Here is a 15254-nt window from a genome sequence, read left to right on the forward strand (position 1 = left end):
ACACTTTCTAGATGTTGCATTGAATTACCAGGGGATATCATGTATTGTAAACCTGTGAGACTTCTGTAACGCTAGTAGCACTGATGACAGCGGTTTTACCTAACTGGCTGCCCTGTTTTGTTCTTACAATCTCCACCGTCCACAGTAGGTAAAACGACATATAACACAACAAAATACTCCGCACACAGCAGGAAAGAAGACCGCTTGCGGTAACATGTAGGGCTGTGCTACTAGATATGACACGGTCATCTGACGATGGGCTCAATTTGAAGTGTTTCTCAACACGTTGTGTCGATGTCTTTCAAGCAATAAAAAACCAGCTGTTGAAGTCAATTCTGTGGTCATTATTCAAAATCAGTGCGTTTGTTGGTTGTAGGCAATACCTAGCCATAGTAAAACTGTGCTTTATTTGATGTTTATCATATCAATTGTCCCAAAGGGAACTTTTGTTGGGTGCAGTGTTCGCTTCCTTCGAAGTTATGACATCTCATAAAACACTTTTTATCAGTCCAAACCAGATCAGAACTGGCAAACAAGTCTACGCACCACCTGTTATTTTGCAATGAACTGTCTACATTAGGATGTGTGTGAATTTACACCACATTAGAATGTGGAACGTCCTGTCTGACTGCCTTTGGAGATGCTGTTAGAGGCAACTTTACTTGTATTGCCTCTATATGTGGATCTATGTTGTGGGCATAGGATATTAGTTACATGCCAACAAACCCGACCCATTGTAATACCAGTGGACGAGGTTACTTGGACTTGGCATGCTGACTCATGATCATCTTTGGTGATTAATGAATTACAGAAAAAGTATTTGTTCTGCACTTTATGCTCCAACTATTATGTCCCAAAACCTTGTTAAGTATTAACTGGATGTAGGTCTTACTTCTCTAGGCCTGACAAGCCTGGTCCAAAGTTGTTCCTCAGCCCATGTGCGTACCTGGGGGAGTACAAAAATTAGGCTATAGTCCATTAATTCTCTATTGGTTCATGCATTTTTGTCATAACACCAACAACAATATTGAAAATAATAAAAAAACATTTCCTCTGACTTTCCAGAACTTTGTACGAAAAACAAAAAACTGGCTTTCACTGAACTCATCCAACAGCGTGTGTGCCTATCGTGTTTTCTTTGTTAATGAGCAAACAATACAGGATTTTGGATGGTTTCATTTTCACTACTCACTTTCTGTGGCAATGTAATCTGTCCGTACACGTCAGTGGGAATATGAATGCACATTCCCGCACGTTTCTTTCACGACAGGCATCCTTCTTATGGAGTTTACATCTACTACTTTGGAGGCCTCCTTTCCACTTTAACAATACTCCACTCCCCTGTGGAGCACAAGGTTAGACAGCTCTAAATTGCAACTAGATGAAACGTCCAATTCAACTGCTGCCTTTTTATTAACCTACAGTAGAACAGCAAAAAACCATCAGCCACGAGCATTGGCTAGTTTCTTTCTAATGGTATTGGTAAAGTGTGCCATTGTGGAAAATGGATTTTGGGTGTTATTTGTCATCTCTGGTGGTCACACACGCGATATGAACTCGGGAAAAAACATCCATGCGTTTTTGAGTGAGACGGGTTTCTGAAGGATTTGTCCTCCTTCAGGTCACCAGGTGACTGGTCGGCAGTTCTATCTACGGTCATGTGGCTGAAACACTTGGTGGTGCCTAACCACTTTAGTTCATACACATCAGTTAGTTTATGACCGCTCTAACGAGGACACCTTCCAACTTTGCAAACGGAATACCTTCAGACGAGGGACATAAGTAGTTTCTAATACAATTCCTTTTGTAGATTAGAGTGAACTTGTGTTTGTAGCAGTCTTTTGTCATGAGAGGTGTGGCTAGCCACTGCAGCATGTGCGACTCCCAACAGAGGAACAGAAGTGAGATGTCTCACTCTGTTCTAACACAAGAGACTCCACCACAAGGGTAAAGAGGAGCTGCAGCATATTGCAGTACAACAAAAAAATATGGTGTTTTTTGAAAATTAACCCATGTAAACCTATTCTGGTACAACCTCAAAATACAATTAGAACCTGAAAATAAGCATAATGGGAGCACATTTAATGCCTGTCCCATGGTATAATTCCCTGCAAAAATCAAATGAAACCATTGAGGTTACATTTCCCAGGCAAACTTTTACAGTGGCAGTTAGCCTTTAAAAGGAAGCAGAGAGGAGATTTCCTAGAGAACATGATGTTAGGTATCCTGTGGTTATGGTTGATACTGGGGCAATCAGCAAACAGCTTTGTACAAAAGAAAAATAGCACTATAAGTTGTCCTTTTTTATCGCTTCACAACGCAGTTGGGCTAACCAGATTAAGTCTTTATGACACCGGGCGTGGTGTACTGTGCTGTGGAAACACTACACTTTTGTCCAAGGGGCTGCCAAAAATCCTTTAGTTGATTCAAGAGCGGAATCAGCAAGAGATCATTTTATAAATTACATCCAAAAATTACATTGAGCTTTTTTACAGTCTTTCATACTACCTTAATACTGTTTGCTACAAATTGTCACATCTACGTCTATCAATGTTGATTTTTGCACTGTCTGAGATACTACTGTCTGATTTGGCCAAACAAAATAGATATGCTTCTTGTAGTTCACCTACTGGAGGTGCTTCAATCAACAGACACAGCTGTGTTATCTCAGCCCCCCCAGGTTCCATTTGAATTGATAAGGTTTAGGCTGTCACTGCTCCAACACGGATTTGGATTTCATTGAAAACTTGCAGCTGATGCATCTGGTAAGGTGGGCCCAAGGGTGCCAGCCATCATTTGTCGAGGAGAGGGCATGTTTTGCTTGTTTCCTGGTTAAGCCCTTACCCGCTCAAACAAGAGAAGGTTGCAGATCTCACCTCTATGAAAGTTTCCAACAAACCTTTCACCGGTGTGTTTTTTAATCATTATTTTAAGCTACCAACACTTTTAAAATAGATTCCCTCACCTCCTGAGGCAGATACAGACCTTTATGAACATTTATATGTATCATTCAAGTAATTAAAGTAATGAAAGTAGAAGTGGAAGTAAAGCAAAAACTCTTCTGTTCTTACATTTTATGTCTATATTCCATCATATTCTTACTGTTGAATGGGGCATAGGCGTAACTAATAAGCAAACTGGCCAGTGGAACCACCCCCCAGAAAAGAACATTATAAATTATGCCAAAATGGAACAAACGTTGCAGACAAATTCACCACAATGCAGAAATGAATTGTTTTGTTTCTAAATTTGTATTTGGTCATCTCACCCCCCCCATGCGCTTGGAAAAAGGATTTACGTTAGGGAGGATGTCCACATTTACATACTATTTAACAGTTGATGTTTAATCTACAGTATTTATTTTTTTTTTAATATCAAACCGAGCCACTCAGAGTTAGTCTTCCTGGTGACATCATCCGTAATAACTTCCAAGCTCTTGTCAGCCGGGTGAAGTCACCACTTTTCCCAACTTCATTTTACTCACCCAGTTCCCCATATATTCAGTAAAACGGCTCTATATTGGGTAAGATTTCAAATAAGTGCTATAACTTCCATACTTGCAATGTCTTTGCGTAATTAATGTTTCCTCTAAAACATGGTTCTTAGTGGTCTTATACAATTAACAATATATGTTGGAGCATATTCCAAAGGAAGGCTAACCAAGATGCCCTGGTAACCAAAACCCTCTCTATCATATTATTATATTGTGAAGCAATCCATATATAACAGAAATCCAGTATTAGGGTATCACCCATATTTGATCTGACATTGTAACAGTTCATAGCAACAGAAGTAGACGTGTTTGTTGTTGTGCATGGACAGATATAGATATTGATATAGTCCACTGAGTACCTGTGGTTTTAACATTGGCCTATGCTTAGTCTGTCTCTACTAACTTTCTCTTTATGAAGCCTCGCTTTACGCGTAACCTCAAACATTGCTACAGACGAAGTATTATCAAGTAAATCTCCTTTGCAAACAAGGGCCTAATAAAATAGAAATTCCAGTTAGGTTTGACGCCAATAGCGGTATCCTTCTCCTCCTTACGCTGGTATTTCCATATTGCTGTTGGACAACTCATTTACCTATCCAATGCCACACACTTGCTAAGTGTGTTGTTTTGGATTTTTGGAGTTGCAGCTCTACGTACTGCCTATATAATTACATTTTGAGACTGGTGCCCCCGAGCATACTTCATAATTGAAGTTCCTTTTCATCCTAAAAGTGTATAAAGTTTTTTGACTGTCCCTGTGTCACTTAAACAGTTCATCCCTGTAAAGTATCAGAGACTTTGCCTACCAGGAGTGAGGGGGGGGGGGGGGGGACTCATACAGAGTAGTTCAGGGGCCCTCGTGCTCTGGAGGAACGATAATACTAGCTGCGCACCTGCATTTGTCAACCATATGGTACTTAAACCCAAACAAACAGGCCCAAAATGAAGGGGTCAGGTTAATACATCACCCCGTGCTCTCCGCTTGTCTATTTAGCCAGCACCCCTGACACTTAAGCTGTAGTGCAGTGACAACACTCTCCACGTTACATTAAAGGGCCATATCCTCCACTAACCCGCCCCCTTTACAGCCTGCAATTAGAACCAGATTAGCCACGCAATACGTTTATTTAATACCTCAAGCTTCTTTACATACCAAAGTAGCATAAATTCCTCAAAAAATAAACCTCCTACAAATGTGACAACGTCCTGCGGCTAAACGGCTGACACATTTTCGCAACATGTTTAAGGTTACCTTTCTAACTCTTTTCTTGACGATTGACTCCACAGCGAACACTTCTCTCCAATCGCTGACAGCCCATCTCGTGCACGCGGCGGCGTCCTTTGCTTTTAACTGTCAAAGTAACGTCTTTCTTCTTTACAAACCAAGCTAACGTTAACGGGTTATGACGGCGCTCCCTCGGTTCTGTCCTCTTCTACCCGCTTCTTTTCTTAGTCGATTTGTTTTCCTGACAGTTTAAGGGCCCATTTGTCCGGAGCGACTTGCTCCAGCTGATCTCTCCTTGCGTCCAGTGACTTACAAAATCTGCGACACATCTGCACACCGCTTTCGCGCGTACCCGTCTCCGAGAGCGCGCTCCCTTTTACAATGGTCCGCGCGCGCCCGCAGCTACCTACTGTGATGGATACTAAAAGCATAAAAATAGAAATACGATGTGTAAAAAAAAAAAATACTACTAAGGCTGGCATTCAAATCATGGCAAAATGCCACCGGTGACTGATTAATATTAATATGACATTATTAGTTACCTAATGCAGAAGTAAATGGAAAAGTAGCATTTCACTGTGGTAGTTATGGTCGAGGTGGAGATGTGTAATAGGGGTTGGTCATACATTCGTGTTTCCTAACCTAGCGTCCTTTACGGGTGACCCTAATTAAGAGGTTGCAAAATGATTCCTGGGTATGAAAATAATAATAATTGTATTGATTCTTTGGGATTAAACCTCTGAAAAGTTTAGAGGAAGAATGAATCTACTAGTAACCACGTTGTCAAAAAAATTGAATAATAAGCTAATATTTCCTCCTGAATGAGTAGAAGTATAAGCTAAAATGAATACTCACAGTAAAGTGCAAGTACCTAAAACTGTATTTTATTAAACTGAGTAAATGTGTGAATTACTTTTCACTTGTGATGCTGCAAAACAGTGCTGAGAAAAGTGACATTATGACCCATTTAACACACCCACCTCTACTTTACATAAGTGCCATTTAAGCATTTTATTTCTATGCAAAAAAAAAAAATACAGTGACAATCAGCTGAATGGATTGTCATGGCAAAAGCACATTTATGCAATTGTGAGACACTAGTGATGATGATCTCAGTAAATGGATGAAAACCTCTGTGATGCTTGGATGCAGGTCCACTTGGATAAGTTGACATTAAAGTCTACAGGCTGGAATGGAAGAGTGACATTCCAAAATAATCATGCACCATTGAAAAAACATGTGATCTTATCTTTAAAAATCATACTATATCAAACACCTGTATATAACATAAAGCCCTTGGCTGCAAAGTGAAAACATATATATTCATGAGCTTAGCGCTTTCTCCTCTATATTACGATACTTGGTGCTTGGAATAAATCTCTAAATGCATCAAACTGCACAGCCCCTCAATTTTTCAGAGCAACAAATGTTTTATGTAAACAAGTTAAGGCCAATATTGTCATTAAGAGACAATATGTATAGTATTAACAGTTTCTCTTACCTGAAAGATTGAATGCTGCGAACAGTGGAATCTCTCAGTCATTCACAATATCGACCACAGCACGACTCTGGCTGGACACGTGCTTAGTAGCCACCCAGTCAACTTTCACTTTTCTTCTCCACATTTTCTTTTCTACAATTTGTCTACCATGCGCACTGCGCTCCCACCTCGCCCCTCAAACTGACAACTTCCCTTTGTGCACCAGCACCAAACCCTCCTCAGCAGGGGCGTAGCACAAAGTTCTGGGCCCTGTAGAAGGCATTTTCTATGGTCCCTCCCCACATCCAGCTATTCATTCTAGCATCTTTTAGGCCCTCTTCAAATGAGGGCCCTGGGTACTCAGTCTCCCTCTTCCCCCCCCCTCCATCCGACGTCCCGCTCCTCAGACTGTAACCTCACACATCAGAGCCCCCCCTGTTCGGCAGGTTTGACAAGAGATGTTTAAGAAGAGGAGGGCCTGCACCAGCTGAGCTCCTGTGCACCAGAGGGCTGCTGTGGTGGCGACCCTCTGGAACAGCGTGGAGCCAAAGGAAAATGAAATGAAATGAGTAAGTATCGTCCCTTGGGGCGTATCCTTGTTTGTCACTGTACGCATGGTGTCCTTTTACCACTGTGCATGAATTATGTGGCTCCTAAGCATAGAGTGTGTGATATGGACAATTAAAACAATATTTATTTTCATCGCTATGTTAGTTGACAATAACTCATTCATTATTTAGATTATTATTTACATTCTAAACTCAAAGATCATTTACTTGCTTCTCTCTAAGTTTGTACTCATCATACAGTCCTTTCAGCAGATTAAGTTTACTCAGTTGCCATAGCACAGTATGCTGGAAAGTAATTATTTTCATTATCAATTTATCTGCCAATTCACTTCACGTTTAATTAATCAGGTCAATAAGAGCCAAGATTGTCGTCGATACATTTTCGTGACACTACACTAACTGTATTAGCATTACAGGAAATTTTTAACATCTGCGTTTTCAGGCAACTGGGCCAACCCATCTCTGTTTGAGAACCTCCAAAGTTCCAGAACCTCTAAGTAAATAGTAGACTGAGTTGAGATAGTTTAGTAGACTGTCATGCTGGATCTGCACATGGTGAGACAAAGTCTGGCCAATTTCTGTAATGTTCTAAAGTTTGATTTTATCAATAATTTAGACCAACCTAATCTGATAAAATTAGATCATGATACAGTATCTTCTAGTGAGAATGATAATTGTCTCAGTGACAAGCACTCTGCATTAATAAGTAACCATTTGAATGTGAATTACAAAAAACTGTATGAATGATGCCGTTACTTCTTCCTGAAGAAACTGAGGCAAACATCCACTAGAAGGAGTGCTTGGCCCGGGTGTTGCATTGCTTTGTTGCATATAAAAGTGTTGTGTCGGCACAGCCTCGGTGCAGTATACGCCAGACTGTGCCGAAGTGGTTTGGGGAACTGCATGAAATACAAAGTTGGCAGCGTGATAAATCACTGGTTTGAATTGTGATGTGAAAAAAGGGGCCGAGAGGAGGAGTGAGGTGAGTCACACGGAGGCAGGAAAGGGCACGCTTTGGTAAAAGTAAAGGACGGGGGATACGGACAGACAGACTCACGACTGTGAAGACAAAGACACAAAGACATATCAGTGAACATCATGACTGAAGCAGGGAGGATCACCGAGGGAGACAGCGATAACAACAGCGTTTTTCATAAAGCCTGAACCTCAGGGCTTTGGAAACTTGAACAGTAAAAGAAAAGAAAAAAAAAACCACAGATCAAAACTGACATCGAAAAATAGTCAATATATATAAACACAAGAATAGCAGAACAGAATAGTAACTTTTTAAAGTCTTAACTGTGTTTGAGTAAAGGACTGTGATTCTTTGATTCTCCCTGTAAAGTGTTTGCTTCCTTCATTGCTGCATCCTTTCAGATAAGTGTCCAGCAATGCTTGTGTAAACAAAAACCCAAAAGGGGGGGGGGGGGGGGGGGATACATCTGCAAGTGTGCACCATGTGATGGCTGTCACGATATTTACTTCCTTTCCCGTTGATCGCGATTGGCCGTTGGCCCGTTTTGGTGCTGCGACTGGTTGGTTAGACCCCTGAGCCATCAGACCGCCATGTTTGCTGTGTCTCCACTTCCTCTGAGACGACCATGAATTCACAGTTCTTCCCTGCAGCTGCTGCGGAGAAACTTCCTGGGATGCGGAAGAGTAGGACAGCCAGTTACGATGATAGAAAGCAAGAGAGCACCTCTTTTATATGAATTTGTATAAAAAGGCAAACCCCAAAATACACAGGTCAACCTGCTTTAAGTTCCTATCAGTTTTGGTCACAATGCGCAGCAAAAACACACCATTAACATACAATCCCTTTCCAAAGCTGTTACGGCAAGCGTGTTGGCACAACGTCCAGCAAACAGTCTTAAAGAGGCATGTTGGCTAGTTATGTTGTACAGTAGGAGAGGAGAGGTTTTGAAGTGAGGTTTTGTTGAAACAAAATAAAGACAGCTTGAGCAAATGACCAAGTTAGTTTTTTCAGTGTATTTCTAATACACTTCGCAGAGCAGTCACAGGGTAGCAGTCACACAAAAGTTTCAGCAGCCACATTGCGCAGCCACACACAATGTCTCACCCGGACAAAGTAAAAACCCCTGCTTAAATTCTCTTCCCCAGCAAAAGGAGACCTTGTTTGGAAAACATGCCTAATCTTAGCAAAACAATTCACCTTAACACACAGACAAGTTAGAGCCTCTTTTACATCTTTTCTACTTCTGTCCCTCTGCCTCACAGTTTCTATCAGTCACTTATCTTAGCTGCCAAAGACAACCTGTCCTTGGGTCACGAACAAAGAGAAGATGTTCTGACCCTGCGCCCTTATTGATAAACATAGCTCTGGACAACTGGTGCTTTCAGACTTTATGCATCAACCTTGGTACATTTAGGACAAACAGCTGTGACTCTCCTTCAGGGAGGACACACAGAGAATACATGAATGAGATCATATAACTGAATCCTAGTAATGAATATTACTGAAATACAGAAGGATATATGAAATAATGCTTAAATGTAATTTTCCCATTACACCTAATAGACAGAAACAAATATGTACTCTCTTGTAGCTCTGACTTGGTCTCAACTAACTCTAAAAAGGAAAATATCTGGCTCAATAGCTGTGAAATTTGTCACTATGTTAGCTAGATAGCGGCTAACTGTCTGTCTGGAGGGCAGGTAGGTAGGTAGCATACAGTGGGTTGATACAGAAGGGGCACATGTTGTGGAACACTGCATTCTGGGTAGTGGTCGCCATCTTTTCTGGCACACTGCTTTGTTTACATTCATTCATTTTGAAGCACACAGCGATAACAAATCAACAGAGAACCCTGTAATAACAGCACTAGCTGAAAACATATGTCATAATGGAGTACAGCATTGTTTACTACGCCAAACTCCAAACTCAGAATCAAGCTTCATGGCAATCTGGCCAATACTACTGTGTATACTTGTAAATAAATCTTACTCTGGACCAAAGTGTTAGACAGACAACAATTCACTCCATTCATAGATCACCATCGCCAGCACTCTGAACAGCTCCTGCATGCAATAATGAATCCGCCATGGCACAATTATTTAAATTCATAACATCACAGCTGTCGTAGTAAGAAAACACGCACACCACACACAACGCAGCCAATGAATCTCACCGCTCATCCGAGCTGCCGATAGGTTGAGGGCTACGCAGCTTGGAGTCCAGTTGTGTAGAGTCCCCCACCTCTCGACTCCTATCCAGTGCTGGCGTTTGAGCGCAGTCGGAGAGGTCCCCCGCAGGTTGATGGCACGTTCAAAATGAAGCCTGTCACGTTGGACAGCTCGATGCTGCCTACATCCCTGGAGGAAGAAAGACAATTTATCATTAAGTAAATGTTGTTTATATATGTGTGGTTTAATCAAGCAAGCAAGTGCTTTGCAGTTCTTTATCCCATCACATACAAATGAAGCTTGGTGTAGGTTCATGCAGGAAATCACATTTTCCCCAACCTAAATCAGCTGATGCTGAGCGCTCACTCTTTCGGTTTAACCAAGCAGACTTGCCACAATGCTTGAAAAAACATATCCTCACTGCTTAATATTTACAATGACACACATGTAAAGCTTATTAGTTTATAGTTGGTCAGAACAGAGTCAGCAACAGAGCGGCATTGCTGTTTTTGTTACTAGAGTAAACGTAGCTTGATTTTGTTCCTATAGGTCAAGACAGGAAACAGAATGGCTTTCTGATAACATTGTTTTACTGATAAAAGCGAGCGGTTGCTGTGTTGCCAACAGTCTGTAAGACTGTTGAGGAGGGAAGCCGAATAGGCTGAAAACTGCTCTTAGACTTGTCAACTGATGAACAGCTGACTTATCACAAGATCATTAAAGACCCTGCTGATCGGTGCAGAGGACACAGGGAGCCTCTTTCAACATTGACCTTATGTTTACATTCTGGGATTCAAGGGGATGCTCCTAAACCCCCCCCACACACACACACACACACACACCACACACACACACACCACACACACCACACACACAAACACACACACCACACACCACACACAACACACACACACACACACAACACACCACACACACACACACACCACACACACACACACCCACACACACACCCACACCACACACACACACCACACACCCACACACCACACCACACACACAACACACACACACACACACACCACACCACACCACACACACACCACACCTGAGATCAGTGCATGTTTCTTTTAACAAGGGCAGCAGTTTCAGATTACATTATGGTCTTACATATTGCAATAGGGTTCTCCAAGTTTTTCTAGTTTTTTTTAAAATTATGTCTTAGCAAACATAATGGCCTTTGGAACATTGGATGAACGGTTGTTGATAATTGGGCAATGTAGATATTGCATTAAGATCAGCCACCCACTCAGATCCGCTGGTCTCCTGTCTATAATGGGGTGGTATGGAATTTGTACGTGGGCCCAAACCTTTGACCGATATATACATACAGGCCAAAGGTTTGACACACCTTCTCATTCAATGTTTTTTCTTTATTTCATGACCATATTAAGGTAGATTATCACTGAAGGCACTCAAAACTATGAATGACACATGTGAATTATGTACTTACAAAAAAGTGTGAAAAAACTGAAAACATGTCTTATATTCTAGTTTCTTCATAGTAGCCACCCTTTGCTTTTTTGATAGCGCTGCAAACCCTTGGTGTTCTCTCAATGAGCTTCATGAGGTAGTCACCTGAAATGGTTTCACTTCACAGATGGGCCTGTCAGGTTTATAATGGAATTTTTTGCCTTATTAATGGGGTTGGGCAACTCATTGTGTTGTGCAGAAGTCAGGTTGATACACAGCCGACGCCCTATTGGACAACTGTTAATTCAAATTATGGCGAGAACCACTCAGCGTTGTCCAATAGGGCCGTCGGCTGTGTATCAACCTGACTTCTGCACAACACAACTGATTGTCCCAACCCCATTAATAAGGCAAAAAATTCCATTAATTAACCCTGACAAGGCCCATCTGTGAAGTGAAAACCATTTCAGGTGACTACCGTCAGGAAGCTCATTGAGAGAACACCAAGGGTTTGCAGCGCTATCAAAAAAGCAAAGGGTGGCTACTATGAAGAAACTAGAATATAAGACATGTTTTCAGTTTTTTCACACTTTTTTGTTAAGTACATAATTCCACATGTGTTCATTCATAGTTTTGATGCCTTCAGTGATAATCTACAATGTAAATGGTCATGAAAATAAAGAAAACACATTGAATGAGAAGGTGTGTCCAAACCTTTGGCCTGTACTGTATATATCGGTCAAAGGTTTGGGCCCACGTACAAATTTCCATACCACCCCATTATAGACAGGAGACCAGCGGATCTGAGTGGGTGGCTGATCTTTAATGCAATATCTACATTGCCCAATTATCAACAACCGTTCATCCAATGTTCCAAAGGCACATTATGTTTGCTAATCTGACTAAATTTTAAAAATAACTAAAACATTGGAGAACCCTATTGCATTATGTAAGCACATAATGTAATCTGAAAACTGCTGCCCTTGTTAAAAGAACAATGCAACTGATCTCAGGTGTGGTGTGGTGTGTGTGTGTGTGTGTGGTGTGTGTGGGGTGGTGTGTGGTGTGTGTGTGTGTGTGTGTGTGGTGTGTGTGGTGTGTGGTGTGGGTTGGTGTGGGGTGTGTGTGTGGGGTGTGTGTGTTGTGTGTGTGTGGTGTGTGTGTGTGTGTGTGTGTGTGTGTGTGTGTGTGTGTGTGTGTGTGTGTGTGTGGGTGTGTGTGTGTGTGTGTTTGTGTGTGTGTGGTGTGTGTGTGTGGTGTGTGTGTTGTGTGTTGTGTTGTGGGTGTTGGGGGGGGTTTAGGAGCATCCACTTGAATCCCAGAATGTAAACATAAGGTCAATGTTGTAAAGAGGCTCCCTGTGTCCTCTGCACCTGATCAGCAGGGTCTTTAATGATCTCTGTGATAAGTCAGCTGTTCCATCAGTTGACAAAGTCTAAGAGACAGTTTTATCAGCATATTCGGCTTCCCTCCTCAACAGTCTTACATGACTGTTGGCAACAACAGCAACCGCTCGCTTTTATCAGTAAAACAATGTTATCAGAAAGCCATATTCCTGTTTCTCTGTCTTGACCTAAATAGGAACAAAATCAAAGCTACGTTTTACTCTAGTAACAAAAACAGCAATGCTCCGCTCTGTTGCTGACTCTGTTCTGACCCAACCTATAACACCTAATTAAAGCTTTTACATGTGTGTCATTGTAAATATTAAGCAGTGAGGATATGTTTTCTTACAAGCATTGTGGCAAAGTCTGCTTGGTTAAACCGAAAGAGTGAGCGCTCAGCATCAGCTGATTTAGGTTGGGGAAAATGTGATTTCCTGCATGAACCTACACCAAGCTTCATTTGTATGTGATGGGATAAAGAACTGCAAAAGCACTTGCTTGCTTGATTAACACACACCATATATAAACAACATTTACTATAATGACTAAATTGTCTTTCTTCCTCCAGGGATGTAGGCAGCATCGAGCTGTCCAACGTGACAGGCTTCATTTTGAACGTGCCATCCAACCTGCGCTGGGGACCTCTCCGACTGCCGCTCAAACGCCAGCACTGGATAGGAGTCAGAGAGGTGGGCGGACTCTACTACAACTTGGACTCCAAGCTGCGTAGCCCTCAACCTATCGGCAGCTCGGATGAGCTCAGGTGAGATTCATTGGCTGCGTGTGTTGGTGTGCGTGTTTTCTTACTACGACAGCTGTGATTGTTATGAAATTTAAAATAATTGTGCCATGGCGGATTCATATATTGCATGCAGGAGCTGTTCAGAGTGCTGGCGATGGTGATCTATGAATGGATGAATATGTTGTCTGTCTAACACTTTGGTCCAGAGTAAGATTTATTTACAAGTATACACAGTAGTATTGGCCAGATTGCCATGAAGCTTGATTCTGAGTTTGGAGTTTGGCGTAGTAAACAATGCTGTACTCCATTATGACATATTGTTTCAGCTAGTGCTGTTATTACAGGGTTCTCTGTTGATTTGTTATCGCTGTGTGCTTCAAAATGAATGAATGTAAACAAAGCAGTGTGCCAGAAAAGATGGCGACCACTACCCAGAATGCAGTGTTCCACAACATAGTTGCCCCTTCTGTATCAACCCACTGTATGCTACCTACCTACCTGCCCTCCAGACAGACAAAGTTAGCCGCTATCTAGCTAACATAGTGACAAATTTCACAGCTATTGAGCCAGATATTTTCCTTTTTAGGAGTTAGTTGAGACCAAGTCAGAGCTACAAGAGAGTACATATTTGTTTCTGTCTATTAGGTGTAATGGGAAAAATTACATTTAAGCATTATTTCATATATCCTTCTGTATTATTCAGTAATATTCATTACTAGGATTTTCAGTTATATGATCTCATTCAATGTATTCTCTGTGTGTCCTCCCTGAAGGAGAGTCACAGCTGTTTGTCCCTAAATGTACCAAGGTTGATGCCATAAAGTCTGAAAGACACAGTTGTCCAGAGCTATGTTTATCAATAAGGGCGCAGGGTCAGAACATCTTCTCTTTGTTCGTGACCAAAGGCACAGGTTGTCTTTGGCAGCTAAGATAAGTGACTGATAGAAACTGTGAGGCACGAGGGACAGAAGTAGAAAAGATGTAAAAGAGGCTCTAACTTGTCTGTGTGTTAAGGTGAATTGTTTTGCTAAGATTAGGCATGTTTTCCAAACAAGGTCTCCTTTTGCTGGGGAAAGAGAATTTAAGACCGGGGTTTTTACTTTGTCCGGGTGAGACACTTGTGTGTGGCTGGCGCAATGTGGCTGCTGTAAACTTTTGTGTGACTGTCTACCCTGTGACTGCTCTGCAGAGTGTATTAGAAATACACTGAAAAACTAACTTTGGTTCATTTGCTCAAGCTGTCTTTATTTTGTTTCAACAAAACCTCACTTCAAAACCTCTCCTCTCCTACTGTACAACATAACTAGCCAACATGCCTCTTTAAGACTGTTTGCTGGACGTGTTTGCCAACACGCTTGCCGTAACAGCTTTGGAAAGGGATTGTATGTTAATGGTGTGTTTTTGCTGCGCATTGTGACCAAAAACTGATAGGCAACTTTAAAGCAGGTCTGACCCTGTGTATTTTGGGGTTTGCCTTTTTATACAAATTCATATAAAAGAGTTGCTCATCTTGCTTTCTATCATCGTAACTGTGGCTGTCCTACTCTTCCGCATCCCAGGAAGTTTCTCCGCCAGCAGCTGCGAGGGAAGAACTGTGAACTTCTATTGGTCGTCTCAGAGGAAGTGGAGACACAGCAAACATGGCGGTCTGATGGCTCAGGGGTCTAACCAACCAGTCGCAGCACCAACTGGGCCAACGGGCCAATCGCAGAATCAACGGGAAAGGAAGTAATATCGTGCACAGCCAATCACATGGATGCACACTTGCAGATGTATCCCCCCCCC

At 41.8% G+C, this 15254-nt stretch overlaps 1 protein-coding gene across 2 annotated transcripts in view; it reads left to right on the forward strand.

The window, feature by feature from the left end:
* The window catches only part of josd1 (Josephin domain containing 1), a 34851-nt gene that overhangs the window by 2138 nt on the left and 17459 nt on the right, over nt 1-15254 (forward strand). The window contains exons 3-4 of one of the 2 annotated variants that reach the window (XM_032501642.1): nt 13296-13490; nt 15029-15254. In XM_032501642.1, coding sequence (XP_032357533.1) covers nt 13296-13490; nt 15029-15137 — 304 coding nt within the window. In that variant the 3' untranslated portion in view covers nt 15138-15254. The remainder of the gene's footprint in view (nt 1-13295; nt 13491-15028) is intronic. The other variant, XM_032501641.1, reaches the window with a different exon arrangement.

Source organism: Etheostoma spectabile, chromosome 21 (assembly GCF_008692095.1).
Source record: "Etheostoma spectabile isolate EspeVRDwgs_2016 chromosome 21, UIUC_Espe_1.0, whole genome shotgun sequence".
NCBI classification, from domain to species: Eukaryota; Metazoa; Chordata; class Actinopteri; order Perciformes; family Percidae; genus Etheostoma; species Etheostoma spectabile.